Source organism: Drosophila yakuba, chromosome 2L, assembly GCF_016746365.2.
Source record: "Drosophila yakuba strain Tai18E2 chromosome 2L, Prin_Dyak_Tai18E2_2.1, whole genome shotgun sequence".
NCBI lineage: Eukaryota > Metazoa > Arthropoda > Insecta > Diptera > Drosophilidae > Drosophila > Drosophila yakuba.
The window spans coordinates 13,649,930-13,666,597 of NC_052527.2; the positions used below are offsets into that span (position 1 = coordinate 13,649,930).

Genomic DNA, 16,668 nt, shown 5'->3' on the forward strand with positions numbered 1-16,668 from the left:
TAGTGGGTGGGTGGCTTAGTGCTGTCGCAAAAAAGCAAACATTTGCAGGAAGCGCGCCCGAAATATTTCTGCCACATAAATCATAACAATGGCCATATTGTATATGTAAAACTGCATGTTACAGCAGCAACTGCTGCTGCATGCCGCTTCAGTTCGAGTGTGTGTATGTATGTGTGTGTGTGTGTGTGTGTGCCACCACAAGCAAACAAAATTCAAAATCAAATGCTATATAAATCTGCTCCAAGCTCTCGGAGAATTCGCGTCAGATGACTTGGGACACATTTTCGAAGCGGCAGATAACTGGAATTGACCCAAAAGCAGAGTGAATTAAGCCACACAAATTTTCAATTTATTCGTATTGAAAACTGGGTATTTAATGGTCGACTACATTGTTAAAATATTTCGTTAGTTGAAACACTTGATTTGATTTTTATCGCCTTAAAACCTTTCAAGTGAAGTACAAGAAAAGCTAATTTTTTAAAGTTTTAAAGAGCTGTCAATAATAACACTGATTCATTACTAATTTTTCACTCCACATTCCATTTTCAAAAACCTCCACTTACATTGAAGCCATTTTAACTGGCTCTACTTTGAAGCCCAGTGTAGTTTGCCATTCCATTGTGTGGGAACTTTTTGGCTTAAAAAAACTTTGCCTTCCTGCACCGCATTCCCCGAGCGTCCGCAGCAACTCTTGTAATAAATTGTCAATTTTTGAAATGTTTGCAATGTAGGCAAGGGCAATTTTATGGCCATTTCGGTGCTGATTTAATGCGCTAAGCGAACAGGATTAGCCGGAGCCGTAAATCTGACGTTAGATGGGGCGTTATGGTGGCAAACGTGCCGGATTCCCATGCCCGGACAGCAGACACTCAAAGCGGCCTTTTTCATAATTAAGTGGCGCATTGTTGCAGCCCCCGGGGCCCAGGTTGCGTTCTCGTGTAGCATCATTAAGACACGTGGGCGGATCATCTTCCTAACAGGCACTTGAACATCACACGGCAAGCAGAAAGTGCAATTTGCGTTGACAACATAAACAGCCAGCGGCTGTAGGAAGTAGGGGATTTTAGAGGGAGGGGACAGGGGCCGTGTCCTGGCAGGATGTTGCAACAGCAGCGACTCGAGTGTAAGCAGCGCCAAGGATAAGCCGCAGGAATAATGCTCAACATGCATAGAGTGCTGAAACGAGGAGCAACGAGGTTTCAGTATACACGCTCTGTTACCCACTTGGCCCGCGGGCCCAAGCGATTTTCTTAGCCGCTTTCCGACGATGAGCCCAAGGATGAGGATGAACATGATAATGGGGCTTGGGGTTGGGGCACGGAATGGGAATGAGGCTGATGGGGAGCTGAAGAGGCCTGCATACGCTTAGTGCAAGGCCAAGTGGAAACTATCCAAGCAGATTTCTTTCCGCCCGAAGGCCACAACGAATGCCATTATAAATGTCGCAAAGTTAAGCAGCAAATGCATGAAAGTCAAGTGGCGGTTTATTATTTCCCTCATCCACCATCCACCATACCCCATACCCCATCCCCCACCAGCACAATTAGAAAAGCCCGAAAGCGTACTCTGCTGTCCCTGACTGCTTCATATTTCATAGCGAAATGCAAAAACGGAAGGGCCCGGAACACGACAAAAACTGCACCAAGTGGCTGGCACAACAGGGCAACTGTGACAAAACACAGCAAAGGACATGTGTAAGAGAGCACTTCCAGGACAAGCAGACTGTCAGTGGCCACGACGCTGCAAAATAACAAACAACTGGGGAAAGGACATTAAAAAATGGGTGCACAAAAACCACGAGAGGAAGCATTAACAATCAGTGTTGTCGAATCCAGCACCGGCATTCCTTTTGCAGAAAGTCAGGGAGTTCATAATTCTTCCTTTACTGATTATAGAGCTTTTCAGAAGATAGCGACAAATATTATAGGAGTAAGAAGATCAAGAACACTTCATTGTTAACTGCGATATTCTCAATTTCACATTTATTTAACATCAATTATGGTAAAAGTGTAAAGCAATCCGCTCGGCTGGCAAACCATTAGCGTTTTTGTGTTTTGAATTTAGGAAAGGATAATCGTGATAACGAGGTTCATTGGGGATTACATGCCCATGCCGCCCATGCCCATGCCACCGAGAGCTCCCAGTCCAGCAGCCGCTCCAGCGGCGGCGGCCTCCTCCAAAGGCAACTCCGTCACCACAGCCTCGGCGGTGGTCAGCAGAGAGGCGACTCCGGCTGCGTCAGAGATGGCGGTGCGCACCACCTTGGTGGGATCGATGATGCCGCGCTCGATCATGTTGCCGTACTCGCCCTTCAGCGCATCGTAGCCATAGTCGCCGTCGAGGATCTCCACCTTGGCCACCACCATTGCACCATCCACGCCGGCGTTCTTGGCAATCGTGAGGCAGGGCATGCGCAGTGCACGCCGTATGATCTCGATGCCCATGTTTTGGTCCTCGTTGGCGCCCTTCAGGTCGTTCAGCTTCTGGATGCAACGCAGCAGGGCGGTGCCGCCGCCGGGCACGATGCCCTCCTCCACGGCAGCACGGGTTGCATTCAGGGCGTCGATGACTCGGTCCTTCTTCTCGCTGACCTCCACGTCACTGGAACCGCCCACCCGCAGCAAGGCGACGCCGGAGGAGAGGCGCGCCAGGCGCTCCTGCATTTTCTCCTTTTCGTAGGAGGAAGTCGACTCCTTGATGGCCTCGCGCAGACCCTCGACTCTCTTCTCCACATCCGCCTTCTGGCCCTTGCCCTTGAGCAGCATTGTATCGTCCTTTGTGATCACCACCTCGCCGACACGCCCAAAGTCGCTCATCTTGATGTCCTCCAGCCGCACCAGATTGGCCTCGTCGCCAAAGACGATGCCACCGGTGGCCACGGCCATGTCCGTCAGATTCTCCTTGCGATTGTCTCCAAAACCGGGCGCCTTCACCGCGCACACTTGGAGGCCCACCTTCAGGCGGTTCACCACCAGGGTGCTAAGTGCCTCCGCCTCCAAATCCTCTGCGATAATGACCAAGGGCTTGCGCTGCGCGTTGGCCAACTCCAGGGCAGGCACGATGCTGGGTGCCGACTTGATTTTCTTTTCGCAAAAGAGGAGCAGCGCGTCCTGGAACTCCACCTTGGCTCCTTTGGAGGTGTTGATGAAGTACGGCGAAATGTAGCCCCGGTCAAACTTCATGCCCTCGATCACCTCCAGTTCGTCACACAGTGTCTTGCCATCCTTGACCGTGATAACCCCGTCTCGTCCGACCTTCTTGATGGCCTCGCTGATGAGGTTTCCCACCGACTTGTCGCCGTTCGCAGAGATGGTGGCCACCTGGCAGATCTCCTCGGGCGTGTTAACTGGCCGCGACAGCCGGCGGAGGTTGTCCTTGACCGTCTCGATGGCCAGCATTACTCCGCGTCGGATCTCCACCGGACTGGCACCCCGGGAGATCTTCTCGAATCCCTCCTTGGCAATGGCGCGGGCCAGAACGGTGGCCGTGGTGGTGCCGTCGCCCGCCTCCTCGTTTGTGTTGTTGGCCACATCCTGCACCAGCTTGGCGCCGATGTTCTGGAACTTGTCCTTCAGGGCAATCGACTTGGCCACCGTCACGCCGTCCTTGGTGATCTTCGGTGATCCCCAGCTCTGCTCGATGATCACGTTGCGTCCTTTTGGTCCCATGGTCACGGCCACGGCATCCGCCAGCACGTCCACTCCCTGCAACATCATGCCTCTCACCTCCGGCCCGAACTTTACATCCTTGGCGTAGCTACGGGCCCACAGGACGTGGCTGATCCTGGCAGTGCGCTGCACAGTGTTGGTGTAACTGGTGAACATGCGCATCATGTTGAGCTGTGGTTTACAACGATTGTAAAGTTGGATTAACTAGTAAAAAAGGTATGATTGGTAATCTCACTTACTGATATAAGCCTTATTTCTGTATTATCGGTGTTGAAGCTAGAGCGGTCAAATGTAAAATGGGGAACTCAAATACCAAGTGCTGCTGACAGGTTGAGCCACAGGATTCCAGCCTGCTGAGTTTCTCAAAATAATCTAAAGGGAATCAAACATCAAATATTTGCCTAGCTTACATTTACCTAATATAAATTTCAAACTATCCACATATAGTTAGCATTGAAAAGTATAGACATATTTTGTGACAGAGCCTAGTTTTTAGTCATTGAATTAGAGCACTACTGTGCTATTAAAGTGGGTAGTATGGTAGACCACACCCAGCCCTTCTTCACTTCCAACTCTGCCCGTATCCAGTGAACACTTACCTGGTCGACAATTTGTAGCCGAAAAGTGAAAACCATTTAAATAGTCGTAAAAATGTGCGACGACAGCGACCGAAATACAATAAAAGCCAAAGTGGAATGCCATTCCCCCTCCTAGGGAACCCCGATTCACCCCGAATCCAAGAAACATAAGCTCTTTGCTGGAGTATCGTTCGCTAGTCGCTGTCAGCTGCGCTTACAAGCGTCGGAAAATTGAAAACTGTTAAGGCAACGTAAGGCGAGCCTTGCAGCTAAGGACGAACAGGATCAGGGGAGGGGGCGGTGGCGATGGAGGGGGACCAGAGATTGAAGACAACTGGCGGTGCTTGTTCATGAAAATTTAAATTGCAAAATGGGCTCTATAGGTGGGCGGCTACATCCCCAACCATTGGCTAATATTTGTGTTTTAATTACCTGGAAAAGTGTCAGGACATTCTTGGCTAAGCCTGGAGTTCAGAGCAAATTTGCTATCAGCCAGCGACAACACATGGCGCAATTCGATTAGATTCAGCTTCCATTCTTATTTGTTTCACTCTGGCCAGAATTTAAGTATTCACAATGGTTACAGTGAAAGTTTAAGACACGAAAGAAATATATAAATATTTGGTGTTAGCCAATTTCTAGAAGATATACATTATTTATTTAACGCCACATGTTTCTGAAATGCAAAGTAATCTCATAAAGACGTTCCTAAAATGAAAATAATCTCAGATTCCCTATTTAAAGTATAGTTCGTTTATAATTCACTTAGTTGCGGAGATTCTGATTGCAGCCAACGGGGAGTATATTCAATTAAATGCGCGATGTGAATGAGAAGCATATCGATTATCTAATGGAGCCCACCCACGCACATCCTGGCCGAAACTGATGCATCTGATTTAATTACAACAGCCGCCTTAAATTAGCAGACATTAATATTACAAGAGAACACTGACCTATTAAGACGACCGAGGAAAGTGGAATGGGCCAAGACAAGGCCACGCATCATTAGGAAAATGGCAACGAAATTAAAGAAAATTAGCAGCTGACTGGCGACGGCAAATGAGGCACATTTATTCGAATGTAATCCATTATGAAATCGCATAATGAAGAGATTAGCACACGCATTTGGAGCGCAATTAATAAATGACCCGAAAAAAAGGCAAAGGACACACGCCGGCCTGGGAAACTGACCTCTATCACTCCATTTGCGTGTTGAGCCCGCGAAGAAATCCAATAAATTAGGCAAACGGTAATCATTTGTTTCATTTCGTTTTGCTTCGTTTCGTTCGTATATAAGTATCAGTATATGACGCAGACAAATAAATCAGGTGAAGTTCCATGCCCCATTGATGATTACATTGTTCGGGAAAACTTAATGGGACAATAACTCCGAGCATAATGGCTGCGAAACAGCTGGCTGCTTATTAAGCCGTTGATGCTCGGCTTTTGTGTCAACTCCTCGTAACAATGTTCCCTTTAAAAGTCTTTGCACTTCAATTAACTTGTCTTTTTGAATTCGACCCAGCGAAGGACCTTCGCGGGCGCGATTTTTCCCTTTGCTTTCACTTTGCCCCTCTAATCGATAATTAACCACAAAAACTTGGCACGCAACAGGAAAGCGGATGGGGGCGGTAAATGGATCGAAAGGGGCACTGAGCCTAAGTATAAAGAGGGTAATGGCACGGCACAAAGTTTAATTAAGACAAGAAAGTAAGCTTATGCCGAGGGTCTCGACTGCAAAGCACTCATTGCTACTCCAAAAAGATTATTTGTTTTGTATGTTATTAAATAAAAAATGTGTTTTGATAAAACCATATAAATTTCAGTCTGATTGGTACCATTTTTTAAAAAAAAAAAAGTTTGAGAATTAGTGGAATCCATTTTACACACTTTGGGCTAACAGAACAGATACTCCTTTACTGTGCGGTAAAAACGGGGTTTCTTAACTTAAAGTGATGGTCAAAATCTTGCCAAAGTTGAAAGGGAAATTTCAAGGCGAAATCTCATAAAGTTCATTAGTCGATTGGTCCCACAAAAAAAGGATGAAAAGAATATTATTATTTATAGAAAGGGTAAATAAAAAGTAATGTTTTAAAGCCAGTAAAAAGGAAACGCCCAAAGCAAAAAATGAAACAATAACTCATTTATTGCATATTGTGTGCTTTTTGTAAAGTCAAGCTCTTTTCCCAGATGCAAATCTCAAGCGTTCTATAAACGGAGCTTTATATCTGAAATCCCAAGTTTATAGTTTAATAGTTATTAAATACTTATTTGGAGATATGAGAAGGTTGCATTGAAGCTGGAATGGATACAGGTGTACCAGGAACTGAAGAAATCCTCCTGATGCAACTGCACGGCTGTTTGGTGTGGTCAGGGATGCACACTGCGTGGCTAGCCGCACATTCCCTCCAGGATACACGGCCCTTTGCAGTTGGCTGCACACTTTGATTAGCCGAAACGGCTTGGCGTGGGCTCGCCTGTTGGATGGTCTGGTTTTTAACACTCAGCCCCTGACCCTGAACCACCCGGCTATACAGCTACCTTCCAGCCATCCAAACACCACATCATTCCAAGCGCCACCAGTTCCACCGGTACCACCACCTGCTGTCTGGCCTGCTCACATGAGCCGGAAGCGCATTATAAAGGGCATTTCCGGTATTTGGGTTAGGTCGCTTGACTGGGATCGTACCGTGCTTTGTATTATTAGTTCGGCGAATTCGGTGAATTCGGCGCGCGTTGGCTTCTGGGGAAGTCAGGTGGAAAAGGTCACACTGGGTTAAACATGGCGTGTGTGACGGCTTTTGGCATAAGAAATGTACCGAAGGGGATAACAACTTTGCACTTTATTCCCTTGGAAAACAGGGGAAAAGTTACACAATCAAAAATTATGCTGTCTGAGTGAATGAAAAACAAGTTCAGACTCGTGGATGCAGTGCGTTCCGAGGCAATCATAAGTCCGACACATCCCCGAAAACTTTTGTTCGATCGAAAAGTTTTGTCTTAACGCAGTCATCGCTTGCCGCCAATTTTGGAAAAAAAAAAACAAAATAAAAAATTGGGTAAAACGAAGTTTGAACTGTCCAAAAAGTGTTTCGGGATAAGCGCAAACTTTCGCACACAAACGATTTTTGATGGTCATTTTAATAAATTGAAAACTGGCGGAAGGGATGAAGGTCCACAATCGATGGCAGGACGCGACAGACGACTCTCTCACTGCCACTTTTGGTCCTTCCCGCTTGAGCAGGCTCATAAAATCTGTTTACAGGCTTATAAATAAGCGACTCGATTTGTTTTTCTTATAAAACTTTCGACTTCCTCTTCCTATATTGCCCTCAACTCGCCTGCCATCTAAGGACATAACTTATGCATGTCAAGGACCTGGAAACTAAACAAATCTCGGATCAGCCGGAATGTCTTGCTCATGGCCAAAAGTTTTTAACATTTTTATTGAGTTTGCTTTGTAATTTAAATTGTTTGTCCTCAACTTGTTGACGTGGCAGAGCACGCCTAACCAATTCTGGGTCGAAAGGATAAGCAGCACGGCGAGGGGTAAAGAGATTTGAGATTCCCTACTGCCAGATGACAGCATAAACCAATGGTATTCTATCTCTCCCAGTGACTTTCAATCAATCGCATCAGAGTTCATTGTAGCGGCTAACAAATTGTTGTCCGCCTGGTCGCCCTTTTCCACATATGTACATATCTACATATGTATGTATATATGCACTCTGCCATAGATGCGATGGAATAATCGAAGCTTTATCATATCCGTCAGCGGCAGCCACGAAATGGGCAAAACAGGAATACATTGGTATGCTGGGCCAGCTGAACCATCAGAAGCATTTGAACCAGCTGGGATCTGGATTTTTTCTATTTACATATATATATAGGAGGAAAAGCGGTAGAAGTGCCACAAAGCAACATGCTCTTATTTTTTGCACAATTCCAAACATCATCGATGACGCTTTGCCACGGGGCGTATACGTTATGGACCAGTGCACCGAGTGGTTAACTTTGTTCAGTAAAGCATGGGTTACCCCAAATCTTGCATCGAAAGCAAGTTAAGAAGGGAAAAATAATCAAGGCTATTGACAAATAATGTTTTATATTTCGTTATTCAAGATATTTTGCTTTAATTAAGATGGTAACTGTGAGGAGTAATTCACTAAGTTTGAATTTTGCGAAATTCCTTGCATAGATAACAACTCTGTCCATCTTGCACGTAAATACTCGAGTGCCTTTAGAGACCCGATAGAACCACAAGTCCCACTTGCTACATTCAGATAAAAAATGTCCTAACAATTGTCTTCGTAGAAAAGGCTGCACGTGTGCGGCTGTTGGTGCAAGAGGAATAACAACATAATTCATTTTGTCACTTGTATTTTCTCGTTATTAAATTGTTTTCTGAGCCACCGCCCACCGCCCACCGCAAGTCGCTTGCCCTTTGCTCTCGCCCCTACTTTTCGGTAGCTTTTGGCTCACTCCGAGCTGACAGTTGAAATTTATGCAAATTATAATACGCAAATACCCAAGTTATGTGTACTCGGAGACACAATAAACAAGATATGTGTGCCATGCTGGGTGCAAAAACAAAGACGTACTGCAGCGCAATTCGCTCGGAGTGGTGGTGTGGTGGTGTGAGGTCCTGGGATCCTTGGTCCTGGCATAATTGCGAAAGCAGCTCGAGTCCGGAGTGGGTGCTGCAAGGCAATGTGTCTGACACAATTGAAACAATTGCACTTTCCGCTGCCTGCTTCTCACTTCATTCCCGGTTCATTCTTTTTCTCGTGCCACAGAAGGCACGGCATGAAATGCCTTTTCCGACCGAAGTCGGTAATTATAAAGTACACTGCAGCTTTCTTTTATTGTCTGCAGACAGGGAAGTGATGATGAAACTCGGAAATCCTGTTAACCCTTTTAACTCGACTGAAGTATACGTTATATTTCCATGTCACGTAGTCTCTTTAGTGGGAAAGCATACATCCACATAGTTCACCAGTTCGTTAATTGAATTTTGAACGCAAGCAAAAATATGAAGTTTCTTTCAGTGTACCTGAGCTGCCGACATTAGACAACTGGCAACAAGTTCAGTCTGCGCCTAAGCCATTTCGGAGTTCTTGCTATTCAATAATCCATTGGCTGGATGCCAAACAGTTGGCAACTCGGAAGCCATTGCAACGATTATGAATAATTTACTCTGGCTCTTACTCTCTTAGTCGCAATTTTATATTGCATTTTGCCATATTTTTTGCTGCTGGTAGTGCGGAATAAAAATGCATAAATTGAAAATTAAACTTTATGGAGCTAATTGAAGGCTGGCAATTTCGGAAACTGTTGGGTCAGCTTGAATTGATAGATGTGGCCGGTTCAGGATGGATTTTTTTGAACCTAGTTTAAGTGTGGAAATTTTCACATAAAATTCAATTTGACTTTTTGCATCCATTAAATGAAAAGGAGCGACTGGAGCTGCAGGAACAACAAATGCATTGGGGGAAAATAGACTGTGGGTGTTGATTCAATTGTAGTAAACTTTTCCATTAAATGATTTCTGCCACTGAAATTTCGGGGCAAATTAAAGCATTTGCCCGCACCCAACTCTAGGTCAATTAACATTGATGGAAAACTGGGAAAACTGGGAAAGCAGGAAAAGCTGGGTACAATGCTATGGGAATGAACGTCAATAAAATGTACAGCCATTGCAAATGTCGGGACTTCAATCAATGTGTCGGTATTCAACTGGGGAGGTAAAGTACAATATTTCGTCGTATTTTTTGCTGTACAAGGAAGGGGATTTTGTTCTTTGCGTATGGCCCAGCTTTAACATTCACAATTACTTATTTTCGTATATTATTTGTTTTGTATTCTTAATTACCTTTAGTTGGTCTCCAAAATATTTGGTTATTCTTCAGTTTTCATTACAAATTTCAAGCCAGAACTTTTTTAAAATCTGAATATCACTACGAATAATTGTCACAACTTGTGTTTTGTATGAAGTGTGATATTACAGGCATTGGCTGCTTAGCTTCAGTCTTATAATTTTCTTGACAATATTTAAAGTTTTTATGACGAGTTAAACTTTATACAAAATGATCGAACTATTTTTTCCACCTGTAAGCATTTAACAAAGTCTGAGCCCGGAAGGAAATAGCACCTTTGGAATAAAATGTAAAAAATCTTCTTAGATGTCGATGGCAAGAAAAAATATTCGCGATAAATAACTCAAATCACGTTCAGTAAACGCTTGCACATGCAAAAACAAAAAAGATAATGGTATTTTACTTCTTTTTGTAAACCTACTGGCATTTATCGAAGCCGATGCAAAACTGCTGTTGACATCACGTTCCGCATGTAGAAAGACATTTTGTACACGTTTACGAAGCTCATTTTTAGTCCTCAGACTTTCCGGGAATGTGTTATTGAGATTTCTGCTGATGTTTTCAGTTAATAGTAGTTTATAGAATATAGATATTCTCCGTTTCTAGCACAGCAAAAGGGTGTACGGCATTCGTTGAAAGCCGAATAAATCACATTTGCAACGCTTAAATCAATAGTTAAGCCGTTTACTAATTAAGCCCAGGCGAATCATAATTTAGTTGCTGTTGACACCATAATGCCATGGAAATGCCATCGGAAAGAAGCCAGCTTACTTTGCCTAATAGTATTTATTTGCGAAGCACTTTTGTCGGCCGGTAATTTGTGCAGAGGACGTTTGGAATGTCAGATGGCTCTGGAGGGCAAAAGGATAATGCGATCGGGTGTTCTGTTGTGTACCAAAAAGCACCAATTCACCTGCGTAGACAAAGTTTGCGTTTGCGGAAGACCAGAAAAGTGCCAAAAATAAATTATTTGTATGACATATGGGTTAGTAATCATACTTTTTCGTAGTAAATTTAAACACAATGTAACAAATAAAAAAAGAAAAAGCTTACGTGTAAAGGCACTAACAAAACGTGGGAATTGTATGGCTTACTGGCGAAATTCTATCTCCAGACGATTTCATGTTGCATGCAGCCTTCGACGGATGCCAAAAACATGAGCTGAGCTAGCATCCAAACAGTCAACAGCGTGTGCATCAGCAAAATTAACTGCAGTCAGGTGGGTATTCTTGAACACAGCCCCACTCAATTGCAGGTGGAAGAGGCTGTTGTTGTGGCTAATGCAGCCAACGCGTGAGGCCAGCTAACGAAAATGACCACCACAGATGACCGGGCTATTATAGCGGGCGCTGGGAATGGCTAATCAAAAATGGAAAGATCCTGGGCTTACTACCACGCAACAAAGAGCTCCTCCATTAGGTTGGTTTGCGTCCATTGCTGAGCCGACAAACAAACTAGGAGCTGTCTCTCAACCAAGTAAAACTGCATTCGACCGCTGCCAATTGAGCGTTCGAATTTGTTTGCGCCGTGGACTGCAGCTTCTCAGTGCAATCAGATGGAATATATCCCGCTTTGAGCTGGCTGCTTTGGAAATGATAGAAAGTGTTGCCTTTAAGGGAGTCTCAGTTTCTTTCTTTTTTCTTTTTTCTGCATTCTGAATTCTTTTTGCAGCCCTATGCTTTGCATTCGCACCACCCACTGTGCTCTTTGGTGGCCTTATTAAGTTGGCGCCTCTATCTATGCAACTGCCATCAGCCGGGAAAGTTTTTCGCGTACCTTCGATGGTCTCGGTTCTTTCAATACACGGTATATATGTAGCCTGGTTGTTTTATATTGAATTATATGAGGAAACAATTAGTATCATAGATGAAGCATATTAAATATCTCATGCTTTATTGTCTTAATTCACTTCTGCACTATCATTTATCATTAATTTGAATATTTAGTAGCTCAATTACAAATATCACTTTCATAGCTAAAGCTAGTAATTATTGTTTTCTGGTTAGGTCATTTGGGTAGGGTAATTTCTGATCGACTCCTGTCGCAAGCTTTCCCATTTATTTTCACTCGCTCCAGTTTTTTGGCGTCGTCAACGTTGCAACTTCATTGTCAAAGTTGGCAAAGAGTCTTCAAGGGAAAGTTGGAGTGGGAAACTGCAAAGAAATGCACAAAAACTGCGTTGTGCAAATAAGGAGAACGTGAGTGGCGAAAAGCGAAAATGCAGCGGCCTGCCAGTTGGGCGCTAATTATATGTAAATAGCTGAAACGAAACCGCCGCTCGAGGTGCCAGATAATTGGCCCTCATGCAACTGCCAAGTATAGTTTACGGCCGAAGTGATCAGGGGAAATAGGCTGTGAAGAAAAAATGCTATAATTGTCAAGGCGTGACGAAATTCAACTGTAGACTTCTTTACGGTGAAACTGTTGGCAGGACCCCCCGGAAGAATTAGAGAAATTTAAATGTGCCTGCTCTGGATGCCAAGGATTCCGACCAAGTTACCTAGCTTGTTACTTAACTTGTCCTAAGCAATGGCTGTTGGCTTTATTTGGGGAAACTTAAATTGTACCTAACGCAAAAGCAATTAGCTCAAATGCTGGATAAATTCCCTTGCATTTAGATCATTACAGAAGAAAAATTTCATAACACTTTTTGGTGTGCGTGAGAAGGCATTTGTCCCCCGGCCACTCCTTCTCCCCGGAGACAACATTCAGGACATAGAGTAGCATTACAAAATTTCCCCAAAAAATTCGTAGAAATGCCAAAATAAACGAGTGGGTTCGGTGGAATGAGATGGCAAGGTAAGGATGTGGAGGATGCTACCCACATGAGCGACAGTAACCAACACGTACAAAACGCATAAACATTCTTGCCTAAGTGAGTTTGTACATAAATTTGGAGCAACTTGCGTTGCAGGATGCGTTACAAGGAGACGATTTCGTGTGGGTCTCAGGATCTGTTTAAAGGGTCTGAAGGGGAGAGAGTGAAGCAACACTGGGAGTAGAGCTAAACTTACGCAGAAATCCATGGAAAAGCAAGTGGGTTTGAAGTTTAGACGGTTCGCTCTGTTTCGGTATCCTAATTTATTTATGCAGCCCCTGGCAAATGCAACTTTACTGAGAATGGATATCACTCAGCTATTCGTCTTCATAACAGCAGTGCTGATTGGAAGGTATTCAGATGCAATTGTTTTATATTCGGCAGATATTTATTTTATAAATGAATTGTTAGATCTTTATTTATTTAAATATTACTTACCAAATAGCTGAATAGTATTTCCACTTTATGTGTTGCACGACAGCCTGTTAAATACCAATTACCGATTATGGTCTGCAGCTTGGAAGCTGCAATTGAAATTATTCAACGAATCATGGCAATATCATTGGCTGTTTGCATTATGCAAGCTTTCCCGGTCCTTTGAGGCTTGATGGCATTTCCCGAGCACCTACACACACGCAGCCGGAAAAGAAGCAACTTTAGTAGCATATTTCACGGCGCTACGTCCGAAGAGAAAGCGCATTAAAGAGCGCCACTCGCCAAAGAGATGGAAAGAGAAAGAGAGAGCTGTTGTAAGAGAGACCACAGCGCACATTACTGACCTACATTAAGTAAAAATTTATTTATGCCGGCTGCCAAATTGGTTCCCCAAAGCATTGGCAGGTCCCGCTCTCCCCTGGCCCCTGCCCCCTGGCTTTATGACTATGACGGATATGATTGTTGGTCGGAGCTCTCTCCATTCCCCTCCTCGAACTTGCTACTATTACTGCCTTTGTGGTTGTTGGCTTAAATAATAATGGCTTGTAATTTGCATAAATAATGTTTGATTTTTGCATTGATGAGTGGAGAGTGTGTGTGGCGCGTGTGTGTGTTTGGGGAATTTTAAATGATTGAAAGCTCGGTCATCATTGGGGAATGTCGGGAGTGCCGGCCACGGAATTTTTGCATTTAAATCGATAAATTAGTGGGAAGAGCTGAAAATATCAGTCCGCCAGGATGTGAGTCCTTTGGTCTATTTGAAACATTCATTGTAGGTTTAAGCCCACCAAACAGGGCTAATAGTTTGCTGTTTGCTGCTACGAGGCCTGACTTTGTTGCCCCAACAATGGTTTCTTATCCTGCCACAGAGCACTGTTAACCAGCTAACAGAGCTCTGCCTCTGTTGCTCTTTAACAGAACCTGGTTCTCTTTGCATTTTGGACTTCGGCTCGCTTCGGCAACTCGGCGAGTGCTTGCCGAACTGCACGAACTACGAGCCGAAGAGCGTTCGGTAGTCGGCGCTCGTGACGAATGGCGGCGATTATCGCCCTTCGAGGACTTTGTGTAATCAGTGCGTCCTGCTAAGCAAATTAGTTTAGTATGGTTTTAGTGCGCAACGCTGACGGTCGCGCCAGTTCGCAGCTCTTAACACGTTGGTGCCGAAAGTCGACGCGCTCGCGTTTCGTCCCTCGCTTGAATTCGATTCCGCGAGACAGCAGTGCATGCGATATCATCGGAGGACAATAGCTCAGCACTGGACGTAAGCGGAAGCAATGGCTAGAATTAAATAAATAAATAAAATAAATAAATAAGTGCAAGACACAACCGGAGACGCTGGCTGCCAACTTCAATTTGGTACTTCATTTTTCACAGCCCGCTTAACGCAAATTGTGCCGGTCCTGGCTCCTTGCTGGGTGTACTAACGTCCTGGCTGCTTACCCGTGCATCCTCTCCTTCCCCTCCCCTTGCTGATTGCATTCTTGGCGGTAAGTCGAGCGTGGCTCATTAAATGGCTGGCGAATAAAAAAGTGGCAGATGAGTGCGAGACCGACTTGCGGAAAAACAATCACAGCATTCCTCTCGGCTGGTAGAGCCTGCAAACGGCATTTATAGAAGGGCCCAGCGGCGCTGCGAAATTGTGGTATTTTATTCGCAATTTCACTTTGACTGTCACGCCAATTGAATTAATTCCACCGAGGAATTTAGGATTTAATTTGACATTTAATTATTGCAATTAAAAGTGCCCCGCTAAGCGCAGCATCAGCAAAAAATATCGTTTTAGTTCAGGATTATGATCAAACAAAATGAAATGGTATTATGAAATTTTGTTTGAAAAAAATTAACTACTTTTGAAAGTGGTTGACAACATAAAGCCGTGTCACATTACAGCAGCGGTTTGCTATAAAACGCGTATCTAATCTAAAAAAAGGGAATAAAAGCTTGTAAATAGAAGGTAATATTAATCAATTATTGCGCGGAAAGCAAAATAGTTATTATATACAATAACATATGTACACTTTGATAAGGCATTGGAATTTATTCTGAAAGGATACAAATATGTATTATTTGTTTTTTCAACATATTAACACGTTATTACACACAATTTTTTGGTCTGGCACCCGCTGACTATTTTTGGATTTGGTTTGAACCACAAAAACCGGTTACACTCAATATGTGGAGATTTCTGAGTTTCTGCATTGCTATCTACATATAATCATGACTTCAAAAGTTATGATTAAGTAATTGAAGGCAATGCAATTTATTAAAGCTATACTTTCATTAAACTATTAAGTGAGTATTAAGTAAAGTCCATAGGGATATGAAACACAATATAGACTGTGTGTAGCCAGCAAAGATGTGCTTAACAAATTAAGTTCTCTGCAACAAAACATGTTAGGCAATGCTTATCCTCTATTATATGCATTCACTACTTTCGTAAATACACATATTTTTGAGAAAAGTTTGCGAAACGCCGAATACTTGGTATCAGCCAACTTTTTATAACTTTACTTCGCTTGTAGCCCGAAAACTGGTTGAACGCATCCCAAGTGCAGGACGAGCACCAACAAAGGACGAGCTTTAACTAAATTATTGGGAGCCCACGTCAAGTGTCAGAGTTTTGGAGGGGAAAAGGAATAACAGTTTGGCTTTGTTGTGACTACAATTTTGTGGGGCGCTGCTCGTCAGCGCTAATGAATAGGTGGGCAGTTTTGTGCAAAATTATCAAATAAAACGGGCAGCCGACCGCACAATTACACCCAATATTTTCGCACACGCACCCAAAACGGATGCCGTATAAACAACATGAACATGAAATTTAGCTGCTGGCAGCACAAACACATACATAGCCGTAGATGCACAGCTCGTTGTGCACATAAAATATGCGAGGACTAACACACACTGGCACACGCGAACGAGCACCAACACATGCACATGCGGATGAAGCACTCGCTGCGAGTGCGGGAAATATTTTATGCACTTTATGCGGCCTGGACGCCGCTTGCTGCTGGGTATCGCTAATTAGGCAATATGCACTTGATTGTGTTATAATCATTAAAACCGGAAATGCATGGCCAACCCACAAAACACAAACGAGTGCAAACGCTCAGCCACTCGCACACGCACACACACACACACGAGTTAGTATGCGTGAATGCTGTCAGGTGGCTGAAATAGTTTCACAGCATTTTTGGGCAGGGCCAAAAAGGGTTGCCCCAAAGTTTTGAATTTCCATTATAGGAGCAAATGGGGAACTACCAACGTGGCCGATACTGATAGTTTCCCGTTTCACA

General features: G+C 43.9%; 2 protein-coding genes and 1 long non-coding RNA gene across 6 annotated transcripts in view; 2 read left to right on the plus strand and 1 right to left on the minus strand.

Moving 5' to 3' along the window:
* Positions 1-1,952: 1,952 nt before the first annotated feature.
* LOC6528126 (60 kDa heat shock protein homolog 2, mitochondrial) lies at positions 1,953-10,252 on the minus strand. Its single transcript, XM_002089157.4, has 3 exons — positions 10,119-10,252; positions 3,908-4,040; positions 1,953-3,839 (listed from the first exon to the last, which is right to left on the minus strand). The coding sequence occupies exon 3, from the start codon at positions 3,831-3,833 to the stop codon at positions 2,100-2,102; it is 1,734 nt and encodes a 577-aa protein (XP_002089193.1). The 5' UTR covers positions 3,834-3,839; positions 3,908-4,040; positions 10,119-10,252; the 3' UTR covers positions 1,953-2,099.
* A 415-nt stretch (positions 10,253-10,667) lies between these two features.
* Positions 10,668-12,026, plus strand: LOC120320614. The gene is made up of 2 exons (XR_005560147.2): positions 10,668-11,341; positions 11,448-12,026. It is a non-coding gene; the product is annotated as an uncharacterized LOC120320614 (long non-coding RNA).
* Positions 12,027-14,477: 2,451 nt separating this feature from the next.
* Positions 14,478-16,668, plus strand: part of LOC6528127 (hemicentin-1) — a 33,042-nt gene continuing 30,851 nt past the window's right edge. For 2 of the 4 annotated variants that reach the window (XM_002089158.4, XM_039370538.2), the window contains exon 1: positions 14,479-14,636. The gene's annotated coding sequence lies outside the window, so the exon portion shown is untranslated. Of the gene's footprint in view, positions 14,637-14,749; positions 14,863-14,914; positions 15,330-16,668 lie in introns of those variants that run through there. The other 2 variants (XM_039370541.2, XM_039370540.2) reach the window with 2 other exon arrangements.